Consider the following 27,810-nt stretch of genomic DNA (forward strand, 5'->3'; position numbering starts at 1 on the left):
ATCATAGACTATATGATTAAACAGATAGACATGCAATAATGAGTAATTAGGTGTCAGCACTCTAAAGTCTCCAGACTCCCATACAGTATGCAATAAAGCACATGACAGCAGAATGTTTACATAGGGCTCATCAATCTCTACCTTAAACAGGCCTCAGACACATACACACACATTAGAAGAAAACAGTGCGTGGAAGCAGCAGAGCAGCTTGGAGAAGGGCTCACAGACACAGGGCTGGGGAAGAATGGTGCAAACCTGTACCTTATGAGAGGATTTCATGTTTTACCCACAAAGCATTTCAGCTACAAAGTTCAACATGGTTGAAAAAAATAAATAAATGTATAAGCTTGGACATTGAACAGTTGAATAACACAAGTACTCATTATACCTTCATATTATAACTGCAGAAAAAAAAATAACTATCAGTTATTTAAAGTTTTTTATTTCTTACTAGCATGTTTTCCATTATCACACAATATTCACGACTATGGTTTCATCACATTTATAAAAATTCCTAGAATTTCTCTTTCTTGCCAACTTAAAATACTGCTGAACGGTTCAGTGTGTATTAAAATTATTTCATAGGCAGAAGTCAGGGCATCTTTCACACATCAGCATCTCCCCAGGGACAAGTGAAATAATTAGGGGAGGCCCATACTTGGCAGAGGGGGTTACTGAGGATATTGCAATAGTCTGTTTAGTTACACATTTGGACCTGGTCTGTCTTTTCATTTCTATACAAGAGTTTGGACTTCAAAAAGTTTTCTGCAGACAGACACCCCCCACCCCTCCCAAACATGGGTTATGTATTTCCTATAATAAAAACAAATTACTGAAGGAAATCTTGAGTTTCATGGCAATTATTCCCACTCCACTGCAATACTAAAGTCCACGCTCCCCGCTTGCTCTGAGCAGGCACACAGCTTGTGCTGTCACTAGTGTTGATCTGGAAGGATGGCACTTGGTTTAAAGAATGACACACTTCCTCTTGGAGGATTTCTTCTTTTTCCCATTGTTTATCTTCTCTTTGTGCTTGCGAATCTCACGGACAAGGGTGTAGAACGCGTCTTCAACTCCCTGATTGTCCAGAAAATTCCAGTAGAAACAAAGGGGGAGGGGAGAGAAAAGAGAGAAAATCCAGTTAGCCATGTACAGTAAAGGTACTGGAATCCCCCGCCCAGATAATACAGCAACAGGATGGGAAAGTCATCTTCGCTTACATAACCCTTCCCACTTCTATAAACATCAGAATTTACAACTCAAACAATGGAAGAGATTTCTCCACCTAGCAATTCATACATAGGACGATGGAAAATAAGCCCCTTGTGTTAAGTCACAGAAGGTGTAATGGTTTCATTTTGGCCAGCAATCTCTTTATACAATGACACTATCTTTAGATATGCATTTTAAAAAGGGGGAAGTTATAGGCATAGTATGACTTGCCTTTTATATAGTTTGCAGCAGGAAAAAGTTCCTAAAAAAAACAACACTATAAATTAACTACTTGCCAATATGATTTATAAATCCAATATAGTTTCTTCGAAGCTTACTAAATAAGTTTAGTATAGCTACTACTCCAACCCGCCTAGGTGACTCTTCCTCTACCAAATTAATTTGTGAAGGAGGCACAGTATATTTTTTAAACACATACCAGCACCTATTCCAGCAGTGTCTCTACCATCCATAGAACTAATGCGACCCTCACATAACACTTGGTTTGCAGGGGGTCAGATAAGAAAGCCTGCAGGCACTCACCTGTCTGGTTTTGGCAGAGGTTTCTATGAATGGAATCCCGTAACTCTTTGCTAGCTCCTGTGCTTGTTTAGTGTCCACTGTCCGTGATGGAAGGTCACATTTGTTGCCAACTAATACCATGGGGACATCGTCAGAATCTTTTACTCTGTTGATCTGTTCTCTGGAGAAATAAAATGGAAAACCGTCCATATTTACTAAGAAATAAAGGCAAACTAAACCTTTAGTTTGTAGCTACTCAAATCATACAAGTCTTATTGATTTTGTGTTTGAAATGACAAAAACAAAGGAGAATTTATCTGAAATGCTCATCTTTATCCCAGAAGACTCCTCACCCCCATGGGTACTTATCAGTATGAGAAGAGGTGATCAGTAAATTGAGCATTTAAAAAAACAAGTTCAATGTATATATTTGGTGCTTGATTCAGAAACGGACGCAATGCCAATATTTACAAAGAACTAACGATTGTTTGCCAATTGGCATGCGAGACGCGGAACTGCGCACGTTCACACACAGGAACCATGGTTAGTAGAACGCAGGCGTGTCTGACTGTTTAAACGCCGTTTTGTGGGCATAAATTAGTCATTGGTATCTCCTGTGCAGCGTGTCAGGAGAGCTGCAGTGTTTGCGGCTGCTCAGAAGTGCTGCATATGCAGCATGGCTGCCCGATGTGCTTCGATGGTACCGCTGTTGCACGTCATCGTACGGATCTAAGGTGCAGCAGTGGCCGCCCCTAAGCTTGGCTGTGCTATGGAAGGCATTAGCATATTTTAGCAACTGTGATCCGTGATAGAATGCAGCTGCATTACCGGCTGTCTGGAATCAGGCCCCGTTTCATACAGGTGTGCGATTGGCACCACAATCTTCCTGCATTAGTGTGATGGTGGCCTGACATCACTCCTCTGCTATTGTGGGCCCTGCTCCCTCCACGTTATAGCAGACGTTCATCAGCCATCACATGCTGCCCTGGCCTCATTAGCAAATCACACATCCCTGATATACTCTGTGCTGATGTGACTAGTTCTTTTACATCCTCGTTAAATTTCAAAACCATGGACATACGGATGAGCAGGAGAACAAGATTGACTACAAAAGAGGATGTTCAACCCTATTTATACACACACCTTAGGAACAATTATACAATTGGCACTCCTATATGCAGTACATTTGTAATCCTGTACAAATGCCCTTCCCTGCTACTCTGTGCCAAACAGGTCAAGGCAAGAAGGCCACAGTATAATTTATGTATAAGTAAAAGGCACTTCTGTAGAACATAAGCATTTCCTCTGGATAGTCAGAAGCCGTACAAGGTACCATCTGGGGATGTCAATAAGAATGTCTGTCCCCATCAATGGGGAAGCACCCCAAATACATAGAAGCTCATAGGGTATATTTAGTAAAAACATCAATACCTTTACATTGATAGTAAATTCAGGGATCATGTAGTCATCTATCAATCTTACAAATTAACAAAAAAATCATACCCCCCAAAAAAAAAAAAAAAGGAAAGACTGATAAGTTACCCAAACAATAGACCTGTCCGAAGCAGGTGAGTTTGGGAGAAGCAGGCTTCTCTGTGTTAAAAGCAATTGAAGAGTTAAAAATTATAAAAACAACAGAGTGTCCCCTCCATAATCAATAACAAGCCCTGGACCTTTCAGTTTGGTCTGGTCATGGGGGTGTATAGAAAGAAAAAAAAAAAAAAAAAAAAAAAAAAAGGCATAGGATTCCCTCTATTTTCCATTAACCAGCACCAGGCTGAACCAGCTGGGGGACTAACACTATAGCAGGGAGACACGATCAAGGCTATAGTGCAGGAACCCACATGGGTCCAGTCAGTTGGTGCGGTATGCTGTATATACAGTATAACTATGTGGGAATCGCAAATTCCTTTTTTTTTTATTTTAAGACGACCTTGGATGTCTACCTGGAGGAGGACAGACCACCCCCAGAGAGAAGTGTGTAGTGCGAATGAATGTGTAATAAATGGATCAATCATTAGGTGTGTGTGTTTTTAAAAAAATATATATTTTCTTCACAGTGGGGGTACAGCTGCCAGCGGCCACTTACTGTCTGTGCCTGCTGGCACTTGTGGTTCTCCAAGTCAGGCTTGCTGGGACCTGTAGTCCCACTGTAAAGAATAATATGTTTCACTTTAACCTGTTAACACAGCACCCGCTGCTATCAGGGTTGGTTAATCCTCGGTATCCCCACTTTCCAAGGATTTCCAGCCCTGGGCAGACCAGTTTGGGGCTGGTTTACATGATGGCAGAAGGACCCCACGCTATACGTCTCTCTGCTATAAGGCAATCCCCCCGGTTTACCGCAGGCTAATTTACAGCCCGGGGCAATTCAATTACTCCCACTTAATGGGGATTTCTTTTCGGGTCTCATGAGACCTGAAGAGAGATTCCATATAACTATGCTGTTAACGGAAGAAAAAGACCCAGCTAACTGATAGGTACTTATCTCGGACTGTATGCGTTAACGGCATTCAACGCTCTTTTTTAACCTGTGTTAAAAAGGGGCACGAATGAAATAGGATTTCGACTTGAATAGCCTCAGCTGAGACCCCTTTCAGACAGGCGGCTTATTCCCGGATTGGCCACTTCGGTGCAGTGCCTATGCTGCAAATGGTTCCTGGGTCGGATGACCTGGGTTGCCCATTTACACTGCACAGCAACCCAGGTAGATCCCGGTTTTTTTTTTTTTGTTTTAAGTCCCCTTTCAGACTAAGCAATATCTTGGTTTGCTGCGCGTTCATGTGCAATAACCCAGGATGTTGCTGCTAGTCTGAAAGGGGTATAACTTTGGTTAGCCTTTTATACCAGCTGGCGATGCCTGTAGTCCCTTGGCCCGCACCTGGTCTAGATCATATCCTGGCTGATGCCGTTTATTATTTTCTTCCTTACTTGATGGCTCATGTACCATTAATTTATCTTGGTTTTCTTTATTATTTTAAATAAAATACAACTTGATTTAAAAAAAATAAAAAAACATTACTATCAAGTAGCCATTTGGAGTATATTAGAACACGTTAGGCCAGTGGTTCCCACCCTGGGGTGCCTCGGGACACTTGCAGGGGTGCCTCAGGTTGGTGGTCCAGCACCAAATCAAAATTATTTATGGTCAATGTAATGTAAATATGTGGAGAAACAGAAGCGCAAACCTGTCCACCACTATATAACTGAACCCAAGGATGACAGGTCAGCACAATTGACTTCACTGTACTACATTTTTTTCTGAATATCTCAAAAACAAATTAGGGGTGCATGAAAATAATGCTGATACTCTAGGGCTCCGTGATTCAAAAAAGTTTGGGAACCACAGCGTTAGGCATTTGGGTCCATAGGGAACCATTACACCACCAGTCTATTGATGTTGGATACCACTTATCTGTACTACCTACACCAGGGGTCTGCGATAAGCAGCCCTCCAGCTGATGTGGGACTACACATTCCAAAATGCCCTGCGACAGTTTTGCCATCAGGACATGCTAAAACTTTGTTAGGGAATGAACCAAAGTCTCAAGAGTATCATACCAAAAACCTGGTCTTAAACTGTTACTGGAACACCAAAACTAGGAGGTGACTAAAGTCTAGGCAAGTAAAGGGGACAAAAAGTAACCGCTATACAATATTTCTTTTTTCTTTTTAATGCCTGCAAATTAGTGGTGTTGTATCTAAATATATAGCTGTATAATTTTTATTTTCTATAAATTACCCAAATGTCACGCAGGCAAATTTTAAAAAACATTAAATAAATGCCTTTTTATTCCCTGCATACATACTGTACATCCGTATTCCAAATACTGGTGCGAAACATATACACAGCATGTCGATCTGCTTAAGGCGCAAGAAAGAAAATCAATGCAAAGGCTTGGTGTATGCCTCTAACCTGTAATGGTGGACATCCTCAAAGGACTTTGTGTTATTAATAGCAAAGACACACAGAAATCCCTCTCCAGTTCGCATGTACTGATCCCTCATAGCACTATACTCCTCTTGACCTGCAGTGTCCAGAATGTCCAGGAGACATGTTTCACCATCTATCACAACCTGCTTCCTGTAAGAGTCCTGCAATGGTGGAATAGGAGAACAAAATGGACACCGTGATATACCATGACGTAAGGGCACTTGAGAAAGTCCCTGATATGACTTATGTATACAAGCAGGGATCATTCTGCAACATCTATTTCCTATAGATCAGCTATGAAATGGAACAGAAGCAACTTGTCTTCTGTCCATATGAAAAGTCCTTAATAAAGCTATACGCATAATATTAATCACTTGCCAGCTATACACATTATATTAATCACTAACCAGCTATACGCATAATATTAATCACTAGATAGAATTATAGTAACCATATTTGTTAGGCTAAAAACAGGTCATTTTGGGACACAGCATAATATCACATGGATGTAGGAATGCTGCCATGGTAGAAGAACTTGCACTTAGGGATTTTAGTTTGTAGTTTTAACTGATGAAACACCCACCCTCCTTGTTTTCTAGTTTAAAACTGATTTTACTAGCAAACATATTGGAGTTCTAAATAAGAGACGTTATTACAATTATATAGTTTAGGTGTACATATATTTACTTCTACAAAGCAATATGTTCTATTCAAACAAATGTCTGAAATAAGTGCCTTTTTTAAAAAGGGATAGTCACTATTAGATTAGATGTATTGGTAACCTCATTCACTGGCTCCAAAACATTAGCATTTTAAAATCTATGATGTATAGAAGCGTTTTACAATCATTAACAAAAGAGCTCAGACAAATTTATGGGCTCTATTAACATTATTTTTACTAAAATAAAGTGAAAAAGGGTGTTTTCACACCCATTTCACATTATTTTAGTATCACCTATAGTTATTACAGGGCAATTGGAGTAGAATTCGTAAAATTCTACTCTAACCCCTAATTATCACTTATTATTACTAAGCAGATCACATTTCCCATAATTGTAATGGGAAATGTGATCTGGCCAAAGCTACTAAAAATAAAATGGTGAAAAAATACCAGGAGGTGACGTTATCCAGGCTCTCCCCCAGTTATCGGACTTCTGCTCCGTTCTAACAGGCAGAGCAGAGCCCAGAGCCGGCCCCAGTGATCAGGTGTGTGGTCTAAACAGACCACATGCTGATGCACTGTGTAAAAAAAAAAGAAAAAATCACCAGAGTCCAGGGCCAGTGTTGTCCTCCCTCCGGTCACCGGAGGTAAGAGTAATTAAGGGAGGTGGTTGCGATCAGGGGGGGGGGGGGGGGGAGCTTAGCAGCAGCCGCTCGGAGCTTGCTCGGGCACTTGTCACTGTATTTTTTGCGAAAATACCATGATAAGGCTGTGGAGGGGATTTGCAGGGACAGCGCTTTATCGAAAGCTCTGTCCCTGAAAGGGATTTGTAGTAAATCCCTCTGATATTGCCTGAATTCGCAATGCGAATTCAGCCGGTAATATCACACTACAATCTGCATTCAAAATGCAGATTGTAGTAAATAGAGCCCTGTAACTGTAATAAAACAATGATCTTTCTGTAACAAATGATTTGGCCACATTATTTGATGGTTGGTTTGGAAGTTTATATTATAGTAATGGCACAATACATTTCAGTACTTTTATTGCAAACGTAACCCACAGTGGAAAGAGCACAGATACAACAATGCAGACACAGGACAGTGGTATAGCAAACACTACTCCGCGGCAGAAGGCAACACCCGTGGCTAGCTGTCTCATTGGTGGGGTGACTGGAGTGACCAATGATAAGAGTAAGAGAAAAAGATTACGATAAGGAAATAGTGACACAGAAGGTGGAACATTGATAATCTGTACTACATTTATTAATTTTACCCTTTTGGCAAGAAAACCTGCCTCCTGGGACATTTCCCTCCCTGGGCTTGTTTAAAATAGAAAACAAAGAAAACGAAACTATGAATAATAATTATGGAGTTTCATTTTCTTTTTGTTTATAGTATATTGAATTAACTCTAAAACAAATTTCCCTAAAAACCACAAATCCCAGTGAGCATTTTACAATATTTTCTAAATATAGAAACTTTTTTTCAAATTCAGAATTTAATTATTCTACATTTTTAGATCATAAAATCGACTGCAGATAAAAATGTCATCACTGTGGAATTGAATGTCTATTGGCCTGAACTCTGACCCCTCCCACGTGTCGCAGGTGCACAGGAGAGAGGGGGAGCTGTGCACAGGAGAGAGGGGGAGCTGTGCACAGGAGAGAGGGGGAGCTGTGCACAGGAGAGAGGGGGAGCTGTGATAAAGAGACGGTGGGGAAGGATGAAGGACAGGTGGGAGAAAGAGTAAAGAGTTATGGTGCGTACACACTGGGCGATAAAGTGGACGACTGAACGATAACAATATCGTTATCGTTCAGTCGTCCACTTACTTTATCGTCCATTTTTAACCCCAAAAAGATGAACGATGATGACGACGCGCGTTCCCGCGGGTCATTCGTCATCATCGCTCATCGGGCTGACATGCAGGCCAACCTGACTATCTCGTCAGTTTGCTGCATGCCAGGGAATGGGGGAGAGAGCCCAGCGCTGAACGATATCGTTAATTATATCGTTCAGCGGCTGTGCTCAATGTCATGAACGACATTGAGCACAGCCTGCCGGGTACACACTAGACGATATCGCTCAGGGAGCATATCGTGTAGTGTGTACCCACCATTAGGGAGTGAGAAAGAAGAGGAGAGGTGGGTACATAGTGTCGATGTGAGAGCGAAAGAAGAGGGAGGGTGGAGACAGAAATATAATAAGAGCCAGGCAACGCGGCTTTACAGCTAGTTGGAACATATGAACCTTGGCTTGTAGTGAGTTAACAAAGTTTCAGGAGGTTCAAGTCATCAATTTATGAAAACAGATGTGGGAGTTTAGATTTGCGCTCACCGACAGGGTGTTGGACGGTAGCTGCAGATATAGTCTGAGATGGAGCTTTATCCCAGGTATAGTATATGGAAGGTTAAAATATCTGTACTGTGCTATTGGTATGTATGGTAACTAATCTATAGAAAAGTGGTCGTGAAATGATTGTAGGTTCATACATTACATATATTTGTACCAGGTTGTGCAGTTTGATCAATCTATCTATATTAATTTCAGCACCACCCTTATATAGATTAGCCACCACTGAGTAGAGCATATCTGCGCTCTGCTCTACTCATCAATTTATGGCAACTTCTGCCTTATTCCAGTCACCAGGACTAGTCTAGCAATCCAGGTTAGAATGAAGAAACGTCTACATGAGTATATTTGTGTATCCAGTTTCTATAACTTTAACATCAGCATATTAGTTATATCAGAGCCCAGATAAAACATTAATGACAGGATAAAACAAAAGCAGACTGCTGTATAACGTGACTATAAAAAGGTATACCCTTTCTGACACCACCACAAGCATCTTTTCAGCCAACACACTGCATCTAGACACATGAGGCCACAGGTGAAACGAAAGGGCATTTAAGAGTGTACATAAAGTGTCAGAGTGCTCCGCCGGACCTACGACTCAAAGTATATATTGTTTTTTGACCTTTGGAGGCGGCTTATCAAGCAATAAAGATCAAAAGCAGAACCATAAGCCATTAGCACTACTACACCTAACATGCTTTCAGATCGGATCAATAGCCACTATACCAAATGATGCCTCTACTCACCTCAATAGTGGGGTCATACTCATCGACAAAGTGGTTCTGTATGAGCTGGATGGTCAGAGCGCTCTTGCCCACGCCTCCAGCACCGACCACAACAAGTTTATATTCAGTCATTTCACTTGCACAGATCCTGCCTTGGAAGAAAAAGGAACATGATGAGCTCTCCGGTTAGCAAGTAGATTCAATAGAGCCGATTTGGAGTCGGACACAGCAGCGTTCATGTCTTTTGCCAGGTGCTCATTATGCAAATATTGCTAGTCATGCATCTGACTGTGCAAGGACTGATACACCCAGTTTGAGCATCTTTAGAAGTGGCAATCCTGCTCGGTGCGTCTTTAGGCGCAACTATCGGTTGCACCAGCCACATACTAGGTGCAGGTTCTCCGTCAGAATATGGCCTCCAATGTGAACAAATAAGAGCCTGTGTACACAACTACATCTATGACACTCAATAACACGCAACATCTCTATGCATCTGAATAGCCACCTGCCAGGAATTCCCAATACATCTCCTATAAACTTCTGACACAGTGCGTCTCAATTGGTATGGCGACTGTGCACTATCGGGACGCATGCACAGTGCGCTTATAGAAACTTAGATGCATGCACAGTAGAAAAAAAAAAAGTATATATTAAAAAACGCTCAACTCCATGAATACCTGCTTTGCCTCTGAATCACGCCCAATATGTGCTAAAGCAGCATTTTCCCAAATCCGGTCATCAGCGCATGTTTTCAGGGTTTGTGTCCATGGAAACAGGATAATTACTGACCCAGCCAAGTAGACTGTTTCCAGACAGAAATCCTGAAAATATGAGCTGTTAGCCATGTTTAATGTATAGTCACTGAAACCAAAGATGTAAAAGGGAGACACCATTGGTTTGGCGCTGCACTGCCAACAGGCCAGATCACCACAATATTCTAGTTTGCAAATACTGATCAAAGCAACACTCGGATGCAGCCTCAGCACCTGACCGGAAATTGTACATTATATATAAAAAACAGGAGTTCTAGTTGGTGAGACACAAAATGATAAGTTATTACAAAGCAATATGTTCTATTCATATTAATGTCTGTTATAAACACCTTTTCTCTCTCTGTTAGATCGCACGTATTGGTAAACTTATCGACTGTTCCAAACCATTACTGTTTGGATGCTTTGTAGTATCTATGATGTATACAAGGCTTTTACAGTTATTTACAGAAGAGCTTCGGCATGTTTATAACCGTTATAATACTATGATCTTTCTGTAATATAGGATTTAGCCACATTACATGGCAGTTGGTATGGAAGTTTTTATGGCCAACATGATCATACAGTTACAGGACAGTGATATATCACTCACTACACTTTGGCAGAGACTAGTTGTCCCATTGGTGGGCTGAATGGAGTGACCAATGATAGTGGTAGACGGTGGTAAGAGGTACAGGACTTGTTAACAATTCCAATAGTGGTGAGCAAATGGCAGCCCCCAGAGTCTATAGAGCAAGTTAGTTCATGACTGGACCAATGTGACTTGACAGCTAACGCACAACTGTTCACATGCCGGTAGCCACAATAACATAGAACAGTATTAGATCAAATACATGTTAAAGTCTATCACAAAAATGTACACGGTCTGTAGCTTTGCATGGTTTTTCTACAACCTTATGGATGACTTTTAAAATGCTGGATTTGTATCTTTTTATACATATTGGGTGCAATTCAATTGTTTTGGCCCCTCCTCACGAACAACTGCTGGTGCCAATATTTCAGCTCGCACCTCCCAGGCGTCCCGTGCTGAAATGCACAAAAAGGAACCCGTTTGGGCGCCCAAATGGCACTTCGTGATCGCGCCCAGCACTTTGGTCGGCTAAACCTGACCTCTTTGGGCGCAATCAACACGCCCTGTGATCTTCTGTCACTTTAGACGGGAGATCGGGCACGCTAAACAATTGAATTGCGCCCATTAAGTCTAAAAATTAATTACTACCTCCCTTCAAATTCCTGCCAACAATACCACAATCTGGCAGATTTGGCGCTTTATTCCTCACACCTAGAAGAATATTTATTGAGCGTCCACTGCTGTCCGGTGTGTTATAAGGGCAAAGTTTTAATAGCAAAAATAAGAGTTATGGTATAACATACCTTTGTTAACTCTTTTTCTTCGAGGTCCATGGGGTCCACAGCCATTACGTTGGGGTATGAATCCCGGTCACCAAACAGTTAATACAAACAAGCTCTCTGCTCCCAGGATGCACCGGGTTTCCTCCTCATATACCCCACCTCCTGCCTCAAGTAGCCGGTTCGTTACCAAGCTCAAGCAGGCAGAGACAAATAAAGGGTAAGAAAGAAAAGACCCATACTTACGAGTCCAGACTCTCAAGAGAAGAAACTACGGAAAACCTCCCCCAGAACTACAGGTGCGTCTGGGTGGGTGTCCTGTGGACCCCGAAAAAAAAAAAAAAAAAAGGTATGTTATACCATAACTCTTATTTTCTTCTTCGGGGTCCATAGCCATTACGTTGGGGATATCCCAAAGCACTAACCTTATGGGCGGGGACGCTCCTGACTCTCGGAAGAGAGGAGAATCCTACGCCCGAAGGAGGCATCCTGAGAAGCAAAAGTGTCAAAGGCATAAAATTTGACAAAGGTATGGATGGATGACCATGTGGCTGCTTTACATAATTGCTTAGCAGAAGCCCCCCGCGGGCCGCCAATGATGGACCTACTGCCCTAGTAGAATGTGCCGTCACTGAATCCGGCACACGCATACCAGCCTGTGTATAAGCCAATGAAATTGCCATGCAAATCCACCTGGCCAGTGTCTGTTTATTGGCTGGCCAGCCACGCTTATGACAACCATAAAGCACAAAAAGTGAATCGGACTTCCTCCATTTGCTCGTGCGTTTAACATAAATTCTCAACGCACGGACCAAATCCAGGGAAGCCTCACCGTGTGAGAGACTTGTGCCCTGAAATGCTGGAACTACTATTTCTTCATTAATATGAAATTTAGACACCACTTTCGGAAGGTAACCCTCCCTAGTACGTAGTACTGCTTTATCTTGATGAAATATCAAGAACGGCTCCCGGAAGGAAAGCGCAGCTAAATCCGACACTCTACGTGCGGATGCCATAGCAAGGAGGAATACAGTCTTTGCTGTTAGCCACATGATGTTTATTGAATTTAAAGGCTCGAACGGAGGAGCCTGTAAAACCTTCAGAACTAGTCCCACGGAACAACCGGGGAAATGAAGGGAGGCTGAATCCTCAACACCCCCTGAAAAAAGGTCTTTATATCCGGTCTCAGAGCAATTTTATGTTGGAACCAGACTGAAAGAGCTGACACCTGTACCCTTAAAGAGGCCAGGCGTAGCCCTTTTTCCAGACCGCTTTGAAGAAAATCCAGCACTCTGGATATCAGGAATTTATGTGGATCATACCCTTTCAGTTCACACCACTGAAAGAAAGTATGCCAAACCCTATAATATATACGGGCTGAGGATGGTTTCCGTGCCTTCAGCATCGTCCGCATAACAGACTCGGAAAACCCCTTTTCCCTCAAGACGGAGGCCTCAAGAGCCATGACGTTAAAGATAGCAGATGAAGATCCGGGTACCAGCAGGGACCCTGTAGCAACAGATCCGGTCTCAATGGCAGAGGTCATGGAGTGTCTATGGAGAGAGACCGTAGATCTGTGAACCAGTGCCGTCTCGGCCACGCCGGAGCTATTAGTATGACGGTGCTGCCCTCTTGTTTGATCTTTCTGACCACTCTGGGCAGAAGAGCAGACGGGGGAACCAGATATACCAGCTTGTAACGCCACTTTACTGTCAGTGCGTCTACAAACTCGGATCTCTTGTCCAGGATCCGTACCTGGGAACCTTGTTGTTCCTTCTTGATGCCATCAGATCTATTTCTAGTAGACCCCACCTGTCCACAAGGTTCCGAAAAACCTGTGGATGTAGGGCCCATTCCCCTGCATTTATCTGTTGCCGACTGAGAAAATCGGCCTCCCAATTCAGGATTCCTGCAATGAACACGGCAGATATCGTGGGCAGATGAGTCTCTGCCCATACCAGGATTCTTGATACCTCTGCCAAGGCGGCCCGACTCCTCGTGCCCCCTTGATGATTTAGGTAGGCGACCGCGGTGCGATTGTCTGACTGTATCTGCACCGACCTGCCCTTTAAGATTTCCTGAGCCTGCACTAAAGCTTTGAATATAGCTCTTAGTTCCAGGATATTTATCGGTAGCCGGCTTTCCGTCACTGACCACTTTCCTTGGAAAGTGTGTGACCCAGTCATCGCCCCCCAAACCCTGAAGACTGGCGTCGGTTTTGACTAATGTCCAATCCGACACCCAAAAGGGGCAACCCTGCCTGTCTGCAACCACCAGATCAGGGACAACTGTACCTCTGGAGAGAGATGCAGCAGCTGGGACCTGATCGTGCGATGATCCTTGTTCCAGCGAGACAGAATGAATTGCTGCAATGGTCTGGAGTGGAATTGAGCGTATTCCACCATCCTGAAGGTGGCCACCATCGACCCCAGGACCTGCATGGCTACTAGAACGGATATTTGCCTGTTGCGAAGCAACCTGCGTATTCGTGATTGTAGAGCAAGGATCTTCTCCTTCGGCAGATATATTCTCTGCACCACGGAGTCCAATCTCGCTCCCAAATGACACATCTGTTGTACCGGACAGGGTGACGACTTTTGCCAGTTTATGATCCAGCCGTGACTGTACAGACATGATACTGTCAGCCTCAAATGATCCTGTAACTGCTGTGGGGACTGCCCCAGCAACAGGAGGTCGTCCAAGTAAGGCAAAATCCTGACACCTGGCACCTGAGGCATGCCATCACCTTGGTGAATACCCGAGGGGCTGTGGACAGGCCAAACGGCAGGGCCTGGAACTGAAAATGTTCCTCCCCTACCGCAAAATGAAGACATTTTTGATGAGCCTGTGTAATTGGGAGGTGAAGGTAGGCATCTTGTATGTCTAGAGACACCATATAGTCCCCCTGTTTCATTGCCAACACAATCGATCGCAATGTTTCCATCCTGAGGGCTCGAACAAATTTGTTGAGCTCTCTCAGATTTAGAATAGGCCGGTATGACCCATTCGGTTTCAGAACCAAGAACAGATTGGAGTAAAACCCCTCTCGGAACTGGTTCTCTAGCACCGGAATAACTACTTCTGATGCTAGTAAGGCAAGAATAGCCTTCTGAAGGGCCAAAGCTCTTTCTGAACCCACCTGCAGGTTTACACAAAAGAACCTTTGAGTAGGAGTCCTCCAAAACGTCAGGGCGTACCCTTGGGAAACAACTCCCCGAACCCAGGCATCCTCCGTCGTGAGATGCCAGGGCTCTGAGAACTGAAGCAGTCGGCCCCCCACCCTGGGATCCCCCAGGGGGAGGCCTGTCCCATCAGGCCACTGGTTTATCCTGGACGTTTGTTCTGCCAGGGCTTCCTGGGTCCTGCCTTTCTTGGTGGAAGTCTCGCTGAGGGCTGACCTTTGGCCTTGCCCTGCGGCCAAAACCCCCGAAAGGACGCCCTCCTCAATTTAGACGAGGTTGCTGATGGTAAACCTGCCGTCTTTGAGGCTGCCATGGAGGATACAATTTTGTCCAGTTCTGGACCAAAGAGCACACCTCCTGTGAATGGAAGGATTTCTAGGGCCTTTTTGGACCCGACATCTGCCCTCCAATCCTTCAACCAGAGGATCCTACGTGCCACCACAGACTCAGCTGAAACTTTAGAGGAAAGGATCCCTGCATCCAAGGCGGCATCACCCAAATAAGAGGCCCCTTCTCTAATAAAGGAGATCATATCCAGTTGCTCCTTAGAGGCATCTGGTAAAGACTCCGTTAGAGTTTTGCCCCACTCCTCAATAGCTCTTGCTACCCAGGCAGTGGCCATAGCTGGGCAGGTGGCCGTTCCTGCCAGCAAAAAAATTGATTTGAGACAAGACTCCAGTCTCCTATCCGTGGTTTCCTTCAGCGAAACTGCTGGGATTAGCAAAGTGGTACGTTTAATCAGCTGTACCACATGCACATCAACTGATGGTGGATTCTCCCACTTGGCACAGTCCTCTGCTGGAAAAGGATATAGAAGCGCCATTCTTTTAGAAGAATGGCTTATTTTATCCGGACGGACCCAGGCTTCCTCCATAAGTTCGGATAAATGTTCAGACTTTGGGAATTCTGCCTTAAGCACTTTTTGGCGCTTGAACAGGGGGGCTTTCCTAAGCGGAAGATCCCCTTCCTCGATATTTAACACCGATTTTACAGCCCTTATCAGAAAAGGGACATCGGCTACTGGGAAATGATCATCACCCTCCTCGGAGCTAGACTCCTGCGAAAAGTCCTGTGCCTGTTTCTCGAGTACTCACCCATGTAAGGCGGTACATGGCGCCTAGATTTAGGCTGCTTTGGCTTGACAGCCTGAGGCTGAAAAACCCCCGAGGATGATGCCATAACCTTACAAGCACCAGGGTGCATCCAAGGCGGCCACATCATGGGGATAGGATGCATCTGCTGAGCGAAACCGGTGGTACCAGGGCAGCCAGCCGTTGCGCCACCTGAGCCATAACCTGAGAAAATGATGCCCAAGGAGGCTCAGGGCCTGAAACAGGCAAACTTAATTGGTGTGGTGGCTGTCTGAAACAGTTCCCACAAAGCCCATTTTGTAGAAAGTCCTGTGGGGACAATCCTGCCTTGCAGGCTACACAGGATATCAGCTACGGGGCTCCCGTCACCTGACCCTCAGACTCCTTAGACATAACACTATGCCACTGGTTCTGAGTGTATATGTGCTGCTTTCTACTCTCAACCCACACACCTGTAGCAAGGGAAGGGGAGAGACAGTGACAGTATACAGGAATTACAGTTCTTTTACAGAAGAAACAGTATCCATAAACAATCACATGTCATGTATAAATACTCTGCGAGCCATATGCATATAAGCTCTCACTACCATAATCAGCCTCAGCTTAGGTAGGATAGAGCCCTGTAAAAACCTAGACCAGCAGTAGGCAAGGTATACAGGGAGACTGCCCAGCGTCCCTCTTGTAGGAGCAGCGTTCAGAGAGCAACTGACATACACTCTGGCTGCCCTATATGGAGGCTGGGAGGAACAATCCACAATCAACTGTGCCAGAGGACTGAACTAGCGTGTGGATTGGGGGAGGGGCCGCCAGGGAAGCGTACCTCCCCTATGCTGCTTGGACCTGCCCAGTAAACTGACCTGGCCGCCGCCACAAGCCCCGGCGGTCTAGGCTAGGAGAACAAGCCGTATGCCTCCTGACTGCAGCGCGCCTCCGGCCTGTCTCACCGCCGGAGGCTGGACCGCCACGTGGTCCCGGCGTCAGTGGCCACCGCGACCACCTGCTTACCTGCCATCCCCTTGAGCCGGTTGCGGTCCAGGGCCAGAAAGCCATTGCCGAATCCCCTGCCGAGGCAAGCGGTGCAGCGCCAGAGGAGGTAGTTGCAGCGCGTGGCCGGTGCGCCTCCAATCAGGCGCGAGGCTGCTTCCAGGACAGCTCAGACCACCCACTGAGATAGAGAGTAAAACTTTTTTTTTTTGTACTCGCCTGCAGGACTGCTCCAGCAGTGCCACTGTCTATGTGGTGAACACACCAAACAGGAAGAACTGGCTACCTGAGGCAGGAGGTGGGGTATATGAGGAGGAAACCCGGTGCATCCTGGGAGCAGAGAGCTCATTTGTATTAACTGTTTGGTGAGCGGGATTCATACCCAACGTAATGGCTGTGGACCCCATAGAAGAAACACCTTTTAAAGGTCTGGCTTAAACATCCTGGGAAGAGGTGGCTTTAGTAACTAAAAACCCTAGGTTCCCCAAGCCCTGACCTCTCTACCTTCAAAACAATCCCAGATAACATCCATATCCATTGTATTTCCCACTTTCACTACTAATCTATAGACAGAACATCTCCCAGTGCCTGCCAGAAACTAAATCAAATTGTTCTTTTACCTAGAAGAACCTGAACACCACAACTCCTTCATACATCTCAGAACACTCTCCCGCTTATCTTCCTCTCACTTGTGCCACACCTCTTTCCTACCTACAATACCAATAGACCCACAAAACTGTCCCAATCTCCAGACTGTGCCACATTTGCACCTCTTTATAACGCAAGCTCTCATTTGCAGGAGCCTCCCTACACTTGATCTTTCGGTCTACATTTATTTTGTCTACCTTGTATCAGTGATCTCGCTGAGGGACCCCTCGTTTAAAAAAAAAAAAATTGGGTCCTACTCCACCGTTTCTGGATCCCATTACACATTATGGGGGGTGAGGACAGGCAGCAGTTGGGGTAGAGCTAAGGCAGGGAGATGTTGGGGTAGCACTTGGGGTAGAGGGATGTAAGGCAGTGCTTAGGGTAGGGAGGGGTTAAGTGCAGACAGCAGTAGCGATAATGCTGGGGAGCAAGGAGGGGGCTATGGGCAGGCAGTGCTGGTGGTAGGGAAGGGGTAGGGGTAGATAGCAGCTGGCGCAGTACTGGGGGCAAGGAGGGAGTTAGGGGCAGGCAGTACTGGGGGTAGGGAGGGGGCAAGAGTTGGTAACAGTACTGGTGGCAAGGAGGTGGTTAGGGGAAGGCAGTGCTGGGACTAGGGAGGAAGTAAGGATAGATAGACAGCTGCCTCCCCCCCCGCCACCACCTCCATTGTTTGGCAAACGTACCCCCCCTTTTGGACACTCGCCACTTCACTGTTAGCAGCAGGAGTTACCGCAGGAAGTTAACCTCAGCCCCGCCACCCTCCACAGTCACAGCACGATATAGTCACCCATTAACCCACAGCACCGCGACCTGCTACTGCACCAAACCAACCCCCACGCGCTTCAAGGGGTGCAGCCAGCATCCTCCACCTGTACCAATAGTGCCGGTTGCTGCAGCATCAAGGAAAGGCGCTAAAGGGCTGGCTCCACCTCCACTATTTATAGTCCTCCCCGGGCTAGGCAGACATCAATCATTTAATCAGGAGCCAGGGGATTGTCCGTAGTGGAGTGCGTCCCAGGGGACCCACCCATTCTGCAAAAGTAAAGGCCCCCACACACGGTGCGATTTTGTAAATGATTTGGCCGTTTTCAACCGATTGGAATGACAAATCTTTTAAAAATTGCCGTGTGTGGGCAGGATAACGATACCAACAATGTAAAGAAAAGACAAACACCCCAGTTCCAGCGCTATGAAATACTTATGGTAATTAATAGGAGCTGTGTCCTGCAGTATCCAACAGTTTTAAATGTTTGTCCTTTTTCAACAGGCCAAAATTTCATGTAAAAAAGATAAAGGTATATAGTGCAATACCATTTAATCACAAGAAAAAATTCACATAAAAAACACAATATTAAAATGATGATGAGTGCAAAAATGGTCTACAAATGAGACTATTTAGGATCCCCAAACAGCTGGAGGACAACAATTACCAGATCATAGAAGAAAAAAATCTGATTTGAACCTTGAAAAAGACCCCAGATACGGGTTGAAACGCATTAGTTTGCTTGCTCTTTTGGGACCCAACCTGACGACTCGTTATAGATCTACAAGGGACGCTGACGGTGAACCTTTTCCTGATATCGTATACAGGACTTCGGTGTTTGAGATGCACGAAAAAGACCTGTTTCCTGCTATTTTTCTTCTATGATCTGGTAATTGTTGTCCTCCAGCTGTTTGGGGATCCTAAATAGTCTCATTTGTAGACCATTTTTGCACTCATCATCATTTTAATATTGTGTTTTTTATGTGAATTTTTTCTTATGTGATTAAATGGTATTGCACTATATACCTTTCTCTTTTTTACATGAAATTTTGGCCTGTTGAAAAAGGACAAACATTTAAAACTGTTGGATACTGCAGGACACAGCTCCTATTAATTACCATAAGTATTTCATAGCGCTGGAACTGGGGTGTTTGTCTTTTCTTTACATTGTTTATATCTGGAGGGCGGCGGGTACCTCTTGGACACCATTTGCACCAGCTGCTTGTTTGCACACTCACCTCCTTTCCCTTTAAACCTCTATTGTACAGGATAACGATACAGTTGCACGTGGTCGCTGGTCAATTGAACCTGGAGAAAGATATCGACCTATCTTTCACGATTTGGTACATATCGTTCCGTGTGTATGCACGATGAGATGGACGATATGTTGCCACTTTTCCTCCCATAATTTAAATTCTAGCATCATGAAGATGTTGCTACTAATGATATATATCGTTAACGACTGATATATATGGTTTGATCGTTTGTACAATGGTTCCATGTGTAGGCACAATATCATTTGTCTGGGAGTAGTAGGGAGTTCAAGGGAAACCACAAACGAGATTGGATCGCTTGCAAATCGTACAGTGTGTGGGGACCATTAGCCCCCGGTCCTCATTTTTGGGTAAAATGTGCGCTATAGCGCATATTTGTGATCACTGTTGTATGTTCCTCTCTTATTAATGTCTCGTTTTCGCCACTGTCTGCTGCCATGGAGAACTGTGGCATCTTACATAATCCATTATATCTTGTTTTTCATCAGTCACATGGCAGGGAGAGATTATTATTCCATTTTGGGTTTAACGCTATGAACGCAGTTCCTTAGAATCAAGTTGATCACCTTGGTCATGGTATATACACTTTTGAGCCGAAACATTATAATCATAGGTCTACACCGCGCCTGTAAAACAGCTCTTACCCATCTAGGCATATACTCTACAAGACAAGACTTCAGAAGTACCAGTTATCAGAAGTTTAACTGCTGTTAGTTGCCAGGTGGAGCAGCCACGGATCAGGACTTGTTGTTCCAACACATACCACAGATGCACGACTGGATTGATATCTAGTGAATCTGATGGTAAAAGCAACAACTTAAGGTGCCTACACACATAGCGATGTGCTCACAATCCCACGATGTGTACGATTTCCCCCTGAACTCTCCCCGGAAGTCGTGGGCACGTTTTGGTCTGAAAAAGCTGCCAATTTGACACACGATCTATCGTGCCTCCTAAACTATCCAGTGCATCGTGACTTGAGATTGTCAGATCTGCCCTACAGCATGACAGATCTACTGGGACGCACATCGCGTCGTGATTGTGAGTAGGGGGACTCACGATTTGGGCATATTTTACACAAACTGTCGTTCCGATGCTTCGGGATCGGCCAGATCAAGTAAAATATCGCCATGTGTGTAGGCACCATTAAACTCATCACGTTCCTCAAACCATAATGAAACAAATCATGCAGAGCACATTATACTGCTGAAAGTTGCCACCTCCATTGGAGAATACCGTTGTCATGAAAAGCTGTACCTGGTCCGCAACTATGTTTAGGGAGGGAGTAATATTAACATCCACATGATACTGGACCCAGGGTTTTCCAGCAAAACATTGCCCATAATACCAAATTTCACATTCCCGCTAGGCTGTTTAAGCGGGGCACTGTGCCCTGCCCAATTTCAAAAGGGCAGAATGCACCCTGCTCTTTTGGCGGCGCCCCGCTAAATCATCATGGCGGGTGCCGTCCCCACCTGTGGGCCGCAGTGTCCCGCAGGCGGAAAAAACAGCGGTGCAGCAAACACCGCTGGTAAATTGATGACATGCGCACGGCATCTATTCACATAGAGCGGAGGGCTGGGGGCAGCCCAGCATGTCCGTAAGTGCCGAGCAAGCCAACAAAGAGTGATGAAAAGGGGTGTGTCTTAAAGTCATGTCCGCTTTTCTTGTAGCCACACCCCTTTGCGGGCTTGTACTGAGTGCTCCTTTCTAGGTCCGGCGCCCTTCGAATACTATAACCCCCTCCATTGGCTTGTTTTCTACCCCCAACAGACGATAAGATAAGACTAGGCGGCCTCCTTTTATTGATTCAAGGTCCCAGTTCTGGCACTCGTGTGCCCACTGTCGTTACTTTTGACAGTGGACAGGAATTAGTATGGGCATTCTGACTGGCCTGCAACTACGCGGACTCTTATGCAGTAGTGTTCGATGGACTCTGTTGTGACACATTACTCCCATCACCCTCATTCAAATTTTCTGCAACTAGTGTCAAAGTTGACCTTCTGTTGGTTCACAGCAAACAGAATAACCTTTGTTGACCTCTCGCATCGATGAGTACTCATCCAATCGTCTGTCCATTTCTAAAAAGTCAGTCAGATCTTTAAACTGGTCCATATGTAATCCATTCAACAAGTCAACTACCAATACCTTATGTTATCTTACCAACTAATATCTCTAACCTTGACATGTGCAACACAAGTACTACACTAAGAAGGGCTCTTATGCAGCAGCTGCGGCATGTTCTCACGCAAAGTTCCGTTGTGCTCAATTTTCGACTTTGTACGTGTTTAAAACCAATTCCTGTGTGGTTAGAGTCACAGCCCAGCATCTCTCGTAAACTTAGTGGTGTCTTGCAGCATCTGCAATAAGACCCAAAATGTTTAGAAAATATTCCTCTCAGATTGTCTCTGTCGCGCCAGGTGTCTCGCGCCGTATGGCCGCGTATAGACACTAGGTGTATGAGGACACATCTGTATATGTATCATCAGGCATACTGGTAACTGCTTATTTCTAACAAACACGGAAGTAAACTATCAGCAGAATTTACGAGATTATTACTACGAGCCATTACATGGCAGTCATTATAGCATTTACAGGACAATATGGAAAAGCCAATATAGGTCTAGAGGAGCTTCAAGAAAGCTGGAGAGTATCTGGCATAGCTCGGAGCAATAGTAATCTACAGAATGTAGTATAAAGTCAACATGCCATGCTGTTCCCACATTCTTGCTATCTTAAGTGATAGCTGAAAATGGAAGATGCCATCATAGTGATCGATGCTGTTGCTTGGCACATTCGCAGAACAGGTGCTGTGCATGCGCAGATTCCCGAGAATGCGCGTTCAGCATTGCACATACGTGCAATGCTGAACCAGGCCGTGTGAGCCTCAATGATAAGGTGTTAGCGGGTGGGGATAATTCTGATGTACAGGCATAAAATACAGCATAAGAACTTTCACTGTATGTGCAAGGTTCAGTATATTATAGAAACATAGAATTTATCAAGAGATAAGAACCACTTGGCCCATCTAGTCTGCCCTTTTTTACCTTTTGGTAACTTCAACCCTATGTGATCCTCAGTTCTCTATAAGGATATTCTTATGCATATCCCAAGCATGTTTAAACTGCTCTACTGTCTTAGCCTCTACCACCTCTGATGGGAGGCTATTCCACTTATCTACTACCTTTTCTGTGAAGTAATATTTCCTTTGAATCTAACTCCCTCCCATCTCAGTGCATGTCCTCGTGTTCTAATACTTCTCTTCTTTTGAAGAATGTCTCCCTCCTGCACCTTGTTAAAACCCATGATATATTTAAAAGTTTCTATCATGTCCCCCCTTTCCCTTCTCTGTTCCAGACTATGCATATTGAGATCTCTTAGTCTTTCCTGATAAGTTTTATGATGTAGACCATGCACCATTTTAGTTGCCCTTCTTTGTACAGTCTCTAATGTATTTATATTATTCTAAGATGTGGCCTCCAGAAATGAACACAGTATTCTAGATGAGGCCGTACCAATGACCTATACAGGGGCATTATAACATCTTTCTTCCTGCTACAGATTCCTCTCCCTATGCACCCAAGCATCTGACTTGCCTTTCTCATTGCTTTGTTACAATGCTTACCTGCCTTTAAATCACCTGAAATAGTGACTCCTAGATCCCTTTCCTCCTCTCTAATTTCCATTACAGTGCCTAGTGTTCACTCTAGCTCTGGCGGCAGGCAGGGCGCCGGAGCTAGAGAGGGCACTTTTGTGCGCCCGCCCGAAAAGTGGGCATGTCTATATGACGCACCCCCTTTTCATCACTCTTGGGGCGTGCCCAGCACTTAAAGACACACCGGGCAGCCCCCTAGCGCTGCAGACAGGGAGAATAGATGCCGGGCGCATGTGCCCGCCATCTATTCTCAAGCGGTGGCAGGGTCACCGCACATTTCTCCACCTGTGGGACACTGCGACCCGCAGGTGAAGATGGCACCCACAGGCTGTGAGGGCAGGGCGCTTTTTGCCCTACAGAAGGAGGGTAGGGTGCCGCGCCCCTCTAAAACAGCCTAGTGGGAACGCTAAGTGCCCTCAATACTATATTTAGCCTTTGGATTCTTGAGACTCAAGTGCAGAATTTTGCATTTTTTAGCATTAAACTGTAGTTGCCATGTTCTTGACCATTCCTCTAGTCTAGCTAGATCCTACATAATTTGTCTTACCCCTCCAGGTGTGTCTACCCTGTTGCATATTTTTGTGTCATCTGCAAAAGGCATACTTTCCCCTTAATACCATTTGCAATGTCACCAACTAATATATTAAAAAGCACTGGTCCAAGTACAGACCCTTGGGGTACACCTCTTGTTACAATTCCCTCCATTTACTACAACTCTCTGTTTCCTAGACTGCAACCAAGTTCTTATCCATTTAACTATCTTACAATCAAGTCCCAAGTTTATTCATCAGTCTGCGATGTGGGACAGTGTCAAGAGCCTTACTAAAGTCTAGATAAGCTACATCTACGCCCCCCCCCCCCCCCCCTTGGTCACCCAGTCAAAAAATAAATAAAAAAAGTCAATAAGATTTGTTTAGCATGATCTCCCCTAGTAAATCCATGATGATTGGGTTCCTGTAAATTGTTGGATTTCAGATGTTCCACAAGCCTTTCTTTTAATAGTGATTCCTAACTTTCCCAACTACTGATGTAAGGCTCACTGGTCGGTAGTTACTTGCCTTTTCCTTTCTTCTACTTTTGTGCAGTGGGATTACATTTGCTCTTTTCCAGTCCTCTGGAATTACTCCTGTAACCCATTTAAGCTCTTTTAGTATCCTTGGATGTATCCCAGCTGGCCCCATTGATTTGTCCACTTTCAGTTTTGTCAGTTCTGTTAGGACCTTTTCCTCTGTAAATATACTTGTATATACCTCATGTATATCCTTGCAACTTAACTGTGGCTCCTTCCCCTCTCCTTCTGTAGTGAATACCGAGCAAAAATAACCATTTAGATGATCTGCTATGGCCTTGTCTCCCTCCACAAGACTCTCACTGCTGTCTTCATTCTTATTATTCCACCATTTGCTTTTCTTCTTTCTTCATTTATCTACATTCATTAGGTCAACATAAGAATGTGGGCATGGTTGTTATGTCAATATATAACGGGTTGATGTGTTGACCATGTCAACACTGATGTAATGTCAACATGATCAGAATGTCAAAAGTGTCTTTTTAATGCAAGTGTATCCCTAAAGCTGGGTACACATAATCTGAAGTCCTGCACAGCAGATGGGACAACGTGGTGAACAGCCAGGTGCTGTTACATGCAGCATATAACGGCACATCACACCGCCGTACACAAGATTGCGCAGTGTGGACGTTGCGTGCGATGTATCATTACATTGCACCGTTGGCTGGGTCACACACCGTTAGGGTGTACCCAGCTTTAATGCACTGTGGCCTCTTGCAGACAAATGTCACACCCGATAGGACTTTTAATTGTGAATGAAAAGGAAAACAAAGCTGTCAAGAAACAATGTGAATATTCTGATAGAAACAGAGCCAACAAGTTATTGGGGGACTTCTATGGAGTGAGGGGACAGGTATTACCATACTGTCACCTTTTGGCCTGTTTTTTTTATCCGATGATCTGCTGAAATGGTACCTGATGGAAAATAGTCTATAACTGAACAGACCAGTGTCCCTATGGGGGGGTGAGTCAATGTTTTCATCGGCGGGTGGTAGTGCCGGGGGCCCAACGTGGCAATTCAATTGTTGCATGTGCTGGTAGTTGCTCGCGCCCTAAAAGCATTTCTGCTCACCCCTCCTAAGAAGGAGAGCAGAAATGTGAAATAAGTCCTGGATTTGGGCGCCCAAACTCCCCTAGACTTTAAGTGGGTTTAGCCATTTTACACGGCTAAACCTACCTGTGCAGAGCGTGATAATTAAAGGACGCACAAAACAACTTAACTGCAACATTGGGCGCCCATTAATTAAAATAAAAAAACCAATTGAATCGTCCCCAATGAGTTTAACTTTCAGAAGAAATACATTGGCAGAAAGGAGGTCTAACGCGTCTCTGATGCTCATCTTCAAGAAAGTGGCTATAGTGGAAACTTACTGTACTAGAATACAGGCCTTACATTATATGAGAAACTATAAAAATAAAAAGCTATAGATGTAACTGCCCCTCCATAGCCATCACTTGGGCATATGAATAGGACTTTTAAAGTAGGGTGTACTAATATCCTCCTACAGTCAGGTTGATCAAATATAATGTTATAAACACAAATTATCAGTGGCTTTTTAAATTGAACATTATTGTGAAATGACCAGACCTGCAGATATATTATCACAGTACTCACACAAAATTGTACTTCATGAACCCATTCAGACACCCATCTATCCTCTTCCACTCTCAGGTTGTATGTACAGTATACATCATTCCCACCATACAATATTTATGTTAGCACTGTAGTAAACTTTAACAATACACACATTTATAACAATTACTAAATACTTCAAAAATTATTCTGCCATTCAGTCATAGGGCAGAATTCAATTGTTTGCACCCTACCGAGCTATTTACCTGTTGCTCCGGTTGGGTGCGATCAGCTGCCGGCGCCAGCACCTCAGCACGCACCCCCCGGGGGTGGCGAGCTGAAATGCGCAAAAAGTGACCTGTTTGGGCACCCAAATGGCACCTTTTGTGATCGCACCCACACTTTGGTCGGGTGTAGCTTTTTTATGCGACTAAACCCGACCTCTTTGGGCGCAATAAATGGCATCAATTGAATAGTGCCGAGCGTACTCCTGGTACTTCAGACGGGAGATCGGCGTGCTAAAGCAATTGAATTCCACTCACATCACAGCATCATCAGATTAATAATAGTCTAGTGCTAAAAAGGGACTAAATACAAATGAACAGCCGGAGTATGGCCTTACTGCTAAACAGTTTATAAACTCCCCGGATGAGCAGGGTGGGAGTTATCCCCCACAGAGCTGCACACATAGGGCACCATCACCCCCTGCAGTCAGATCCCTGACCCAAAGAGCTTACACTCTAAAGAGGAGAAAGCGTCAGGCAATGGCTGCCAGCACACGGCAGAGGGGCAGACTGGGACAGACCCGGGGGCAGACACGGCAGACTGCAGGACAGGGACAAGCTGTGTACACAGCTACAGCTGGGACATTACTATGCTACTCCCATACCACATAGGCCCCTCACAGTCACTGCTGCAATGGGAGGTCACTGTGTGTCCAAGGGGCTGCTCGGGTCACCCAGAGGGATGCCAGCTGATGGCCGGGGGAGGGGTCAGGGAGAGAGAGGGGGCTCTGCCCTGAGCGCACACACTACCCGGGGGAGCAATGTTCAATGCGGCTCTTACCCTGTCCGCCTGTGGCTTCTCTTCCTCCAGTCCTCGCTCAGGCTCCCCCCCGGGTCACAGCCGCTCACACACTCCCATCCTCCCGCAGAGAGAGCCGACACCAGCGCACCGGAAGTGCCCACAGCCCCGAATACATGGACGCGCCCAATCACACGCTGACGTTACCGGCTACTTCCTGCTATTCGCCGAAGCCAATCAGCGGGCGGGACAGTGTGATGGATGTCTGGTAGCCCCGCCCACTCTGAAGTCTTTGAGTCCCGCCCTCACTTGTCTTGTTTTTGCTACTAGGTTCGGTGTGTCAGGGCCGGCAGAATGGGGCAAGACAGGGAGGGATCACCATGTATATGCTGAGTTGACCTGGGACAAGATGGTCTACGTGCAATTATGAGAGTGTCATACACATCAGCATCATAATGATCATAGTAAAATAATCTCATCTGTAAACCTTTAGGGGGGTGCTCACTCAGGTGACCTAGTGCAAGAAATCTGCATTAAAAAGAAGTGCATCAAGTTAAGGCCCCCATACATCAGCAATTGATTGCAGCAGTTGTGCAATTTGCAATCGTTTGTGTATAAAAATCTTTCCCTTTTTCAATCGATTGCAGATTGCAAAATTGCCACAATCGATTGAAAAGGGGAAAGATTTTTATACACAAACGATTGAAAAAATCAATTGCTGATGTATGGGGGCCTTTAGGGAGCAGATACATTGAAGGGAGATACATCAAAACTTCTAAAGTGGACAAGTGGCAAACTGCAAAATTGCCCAATGGGTGAATCCGCCTTTGTTGTCTGACTGCATGTGGAAGCCTCTCCTGCCCACTGCTTTTTCTTATGCTGCCGCAGTTGCCATTGGTGGTACACCCCATGCTGGGTGCAAAAGATCCGGCTAAAACAGACATCCCAACTCCGTCTGCACGGCACTGTGGCTGAGCACGGAAGTTGGCTGGCACACCACCCAACACTCGGATGACA

The 27,810-nt window shown here is 45.0% G+C and overlaps 1 protein-coding gene across 2 annotated transcripts; it reads right to left on the bottom strand.

The window, feature by feature from the left end:
• Window positions 1-425: 425 nt before the first annotated feature.
• Window positions 426-26,981, bottom strand: LOC148501055 (GTPase KRas-like). Of its 2 annotated transcripts, none has more exons than XM_088450923.1 (5): window positions 26,836-26,981; window positions 9,433-9,559; window positions 5,651-5,829; window positions 1,756-1,915; window positions 426-1,077 (listed from the first exon to the last, which is right to left on the bottom strand). In XM_088450923.1, exons 2-5 carry the CDS (start codon window positions 9,541-9,543, stop codon window positions 967-969), a joined length of 561 nt encoding a protein of 186 aa, XP_088307049.1. In that variant the 5' UTR covers window positions 9,544-9,559; window positions 26,836-26,981; the 3' UTR covers window positions 426-966. The 2 variants fall into 2 exon arrangements, with proteins under 2 accessions (XP_088307049.1, XP_088307048.1); XM_088450922.1 differs by having other exon boundaries at window positions 9,433-9,563; window positions 26,836-26,979.
• Between the last annotated feature and the right edge of the window lie 829 nt (window positions 26,982-27,810).

Source organism: Taudactylus pleione, unplaced genomic scaffold (assembly GCF_031769625.1).
Source record: "Taudactylus pleione unplaced genomic scaffold, aTauple2 ptg000535l, whole genome shotgun sequence".
Taxonomy (NCBI): domain Eukaryota; kingdom Metazoa; phylum Chordata; class Amphibia; order Anura; family Myobatrachidae; genus Taudactylus; species Taudactylus pleione.

What these genes read in the sequence shown, in the direction of transcription:
- LOC148501055 (XM_088450923.1), bottom strand. Translation starts at nt 9,543, where the DNA reads ATGACTGAATATAAACTTGTTGTGGTCGGTGCTGGAGGCGTGGGCAAG. An exon ending in GAGGATGTCCACCATTACAG is followed by an intron (nt 1,916 to 5,650) that starts GTTAGAGGCATA and finishes TTATTTCTCCAG; the next exon opens with AGAACAGATCAACAGAGTAA. An exon ending in CCTCTGCCAAAACCAGACAG is followed by an intron (nt 1,078 to 1,755) that starts GTGAGTGCCTGC and finishes CTGGACAATCAG; the next exon opens with GGAGTTGAAGACGCGTTCTA.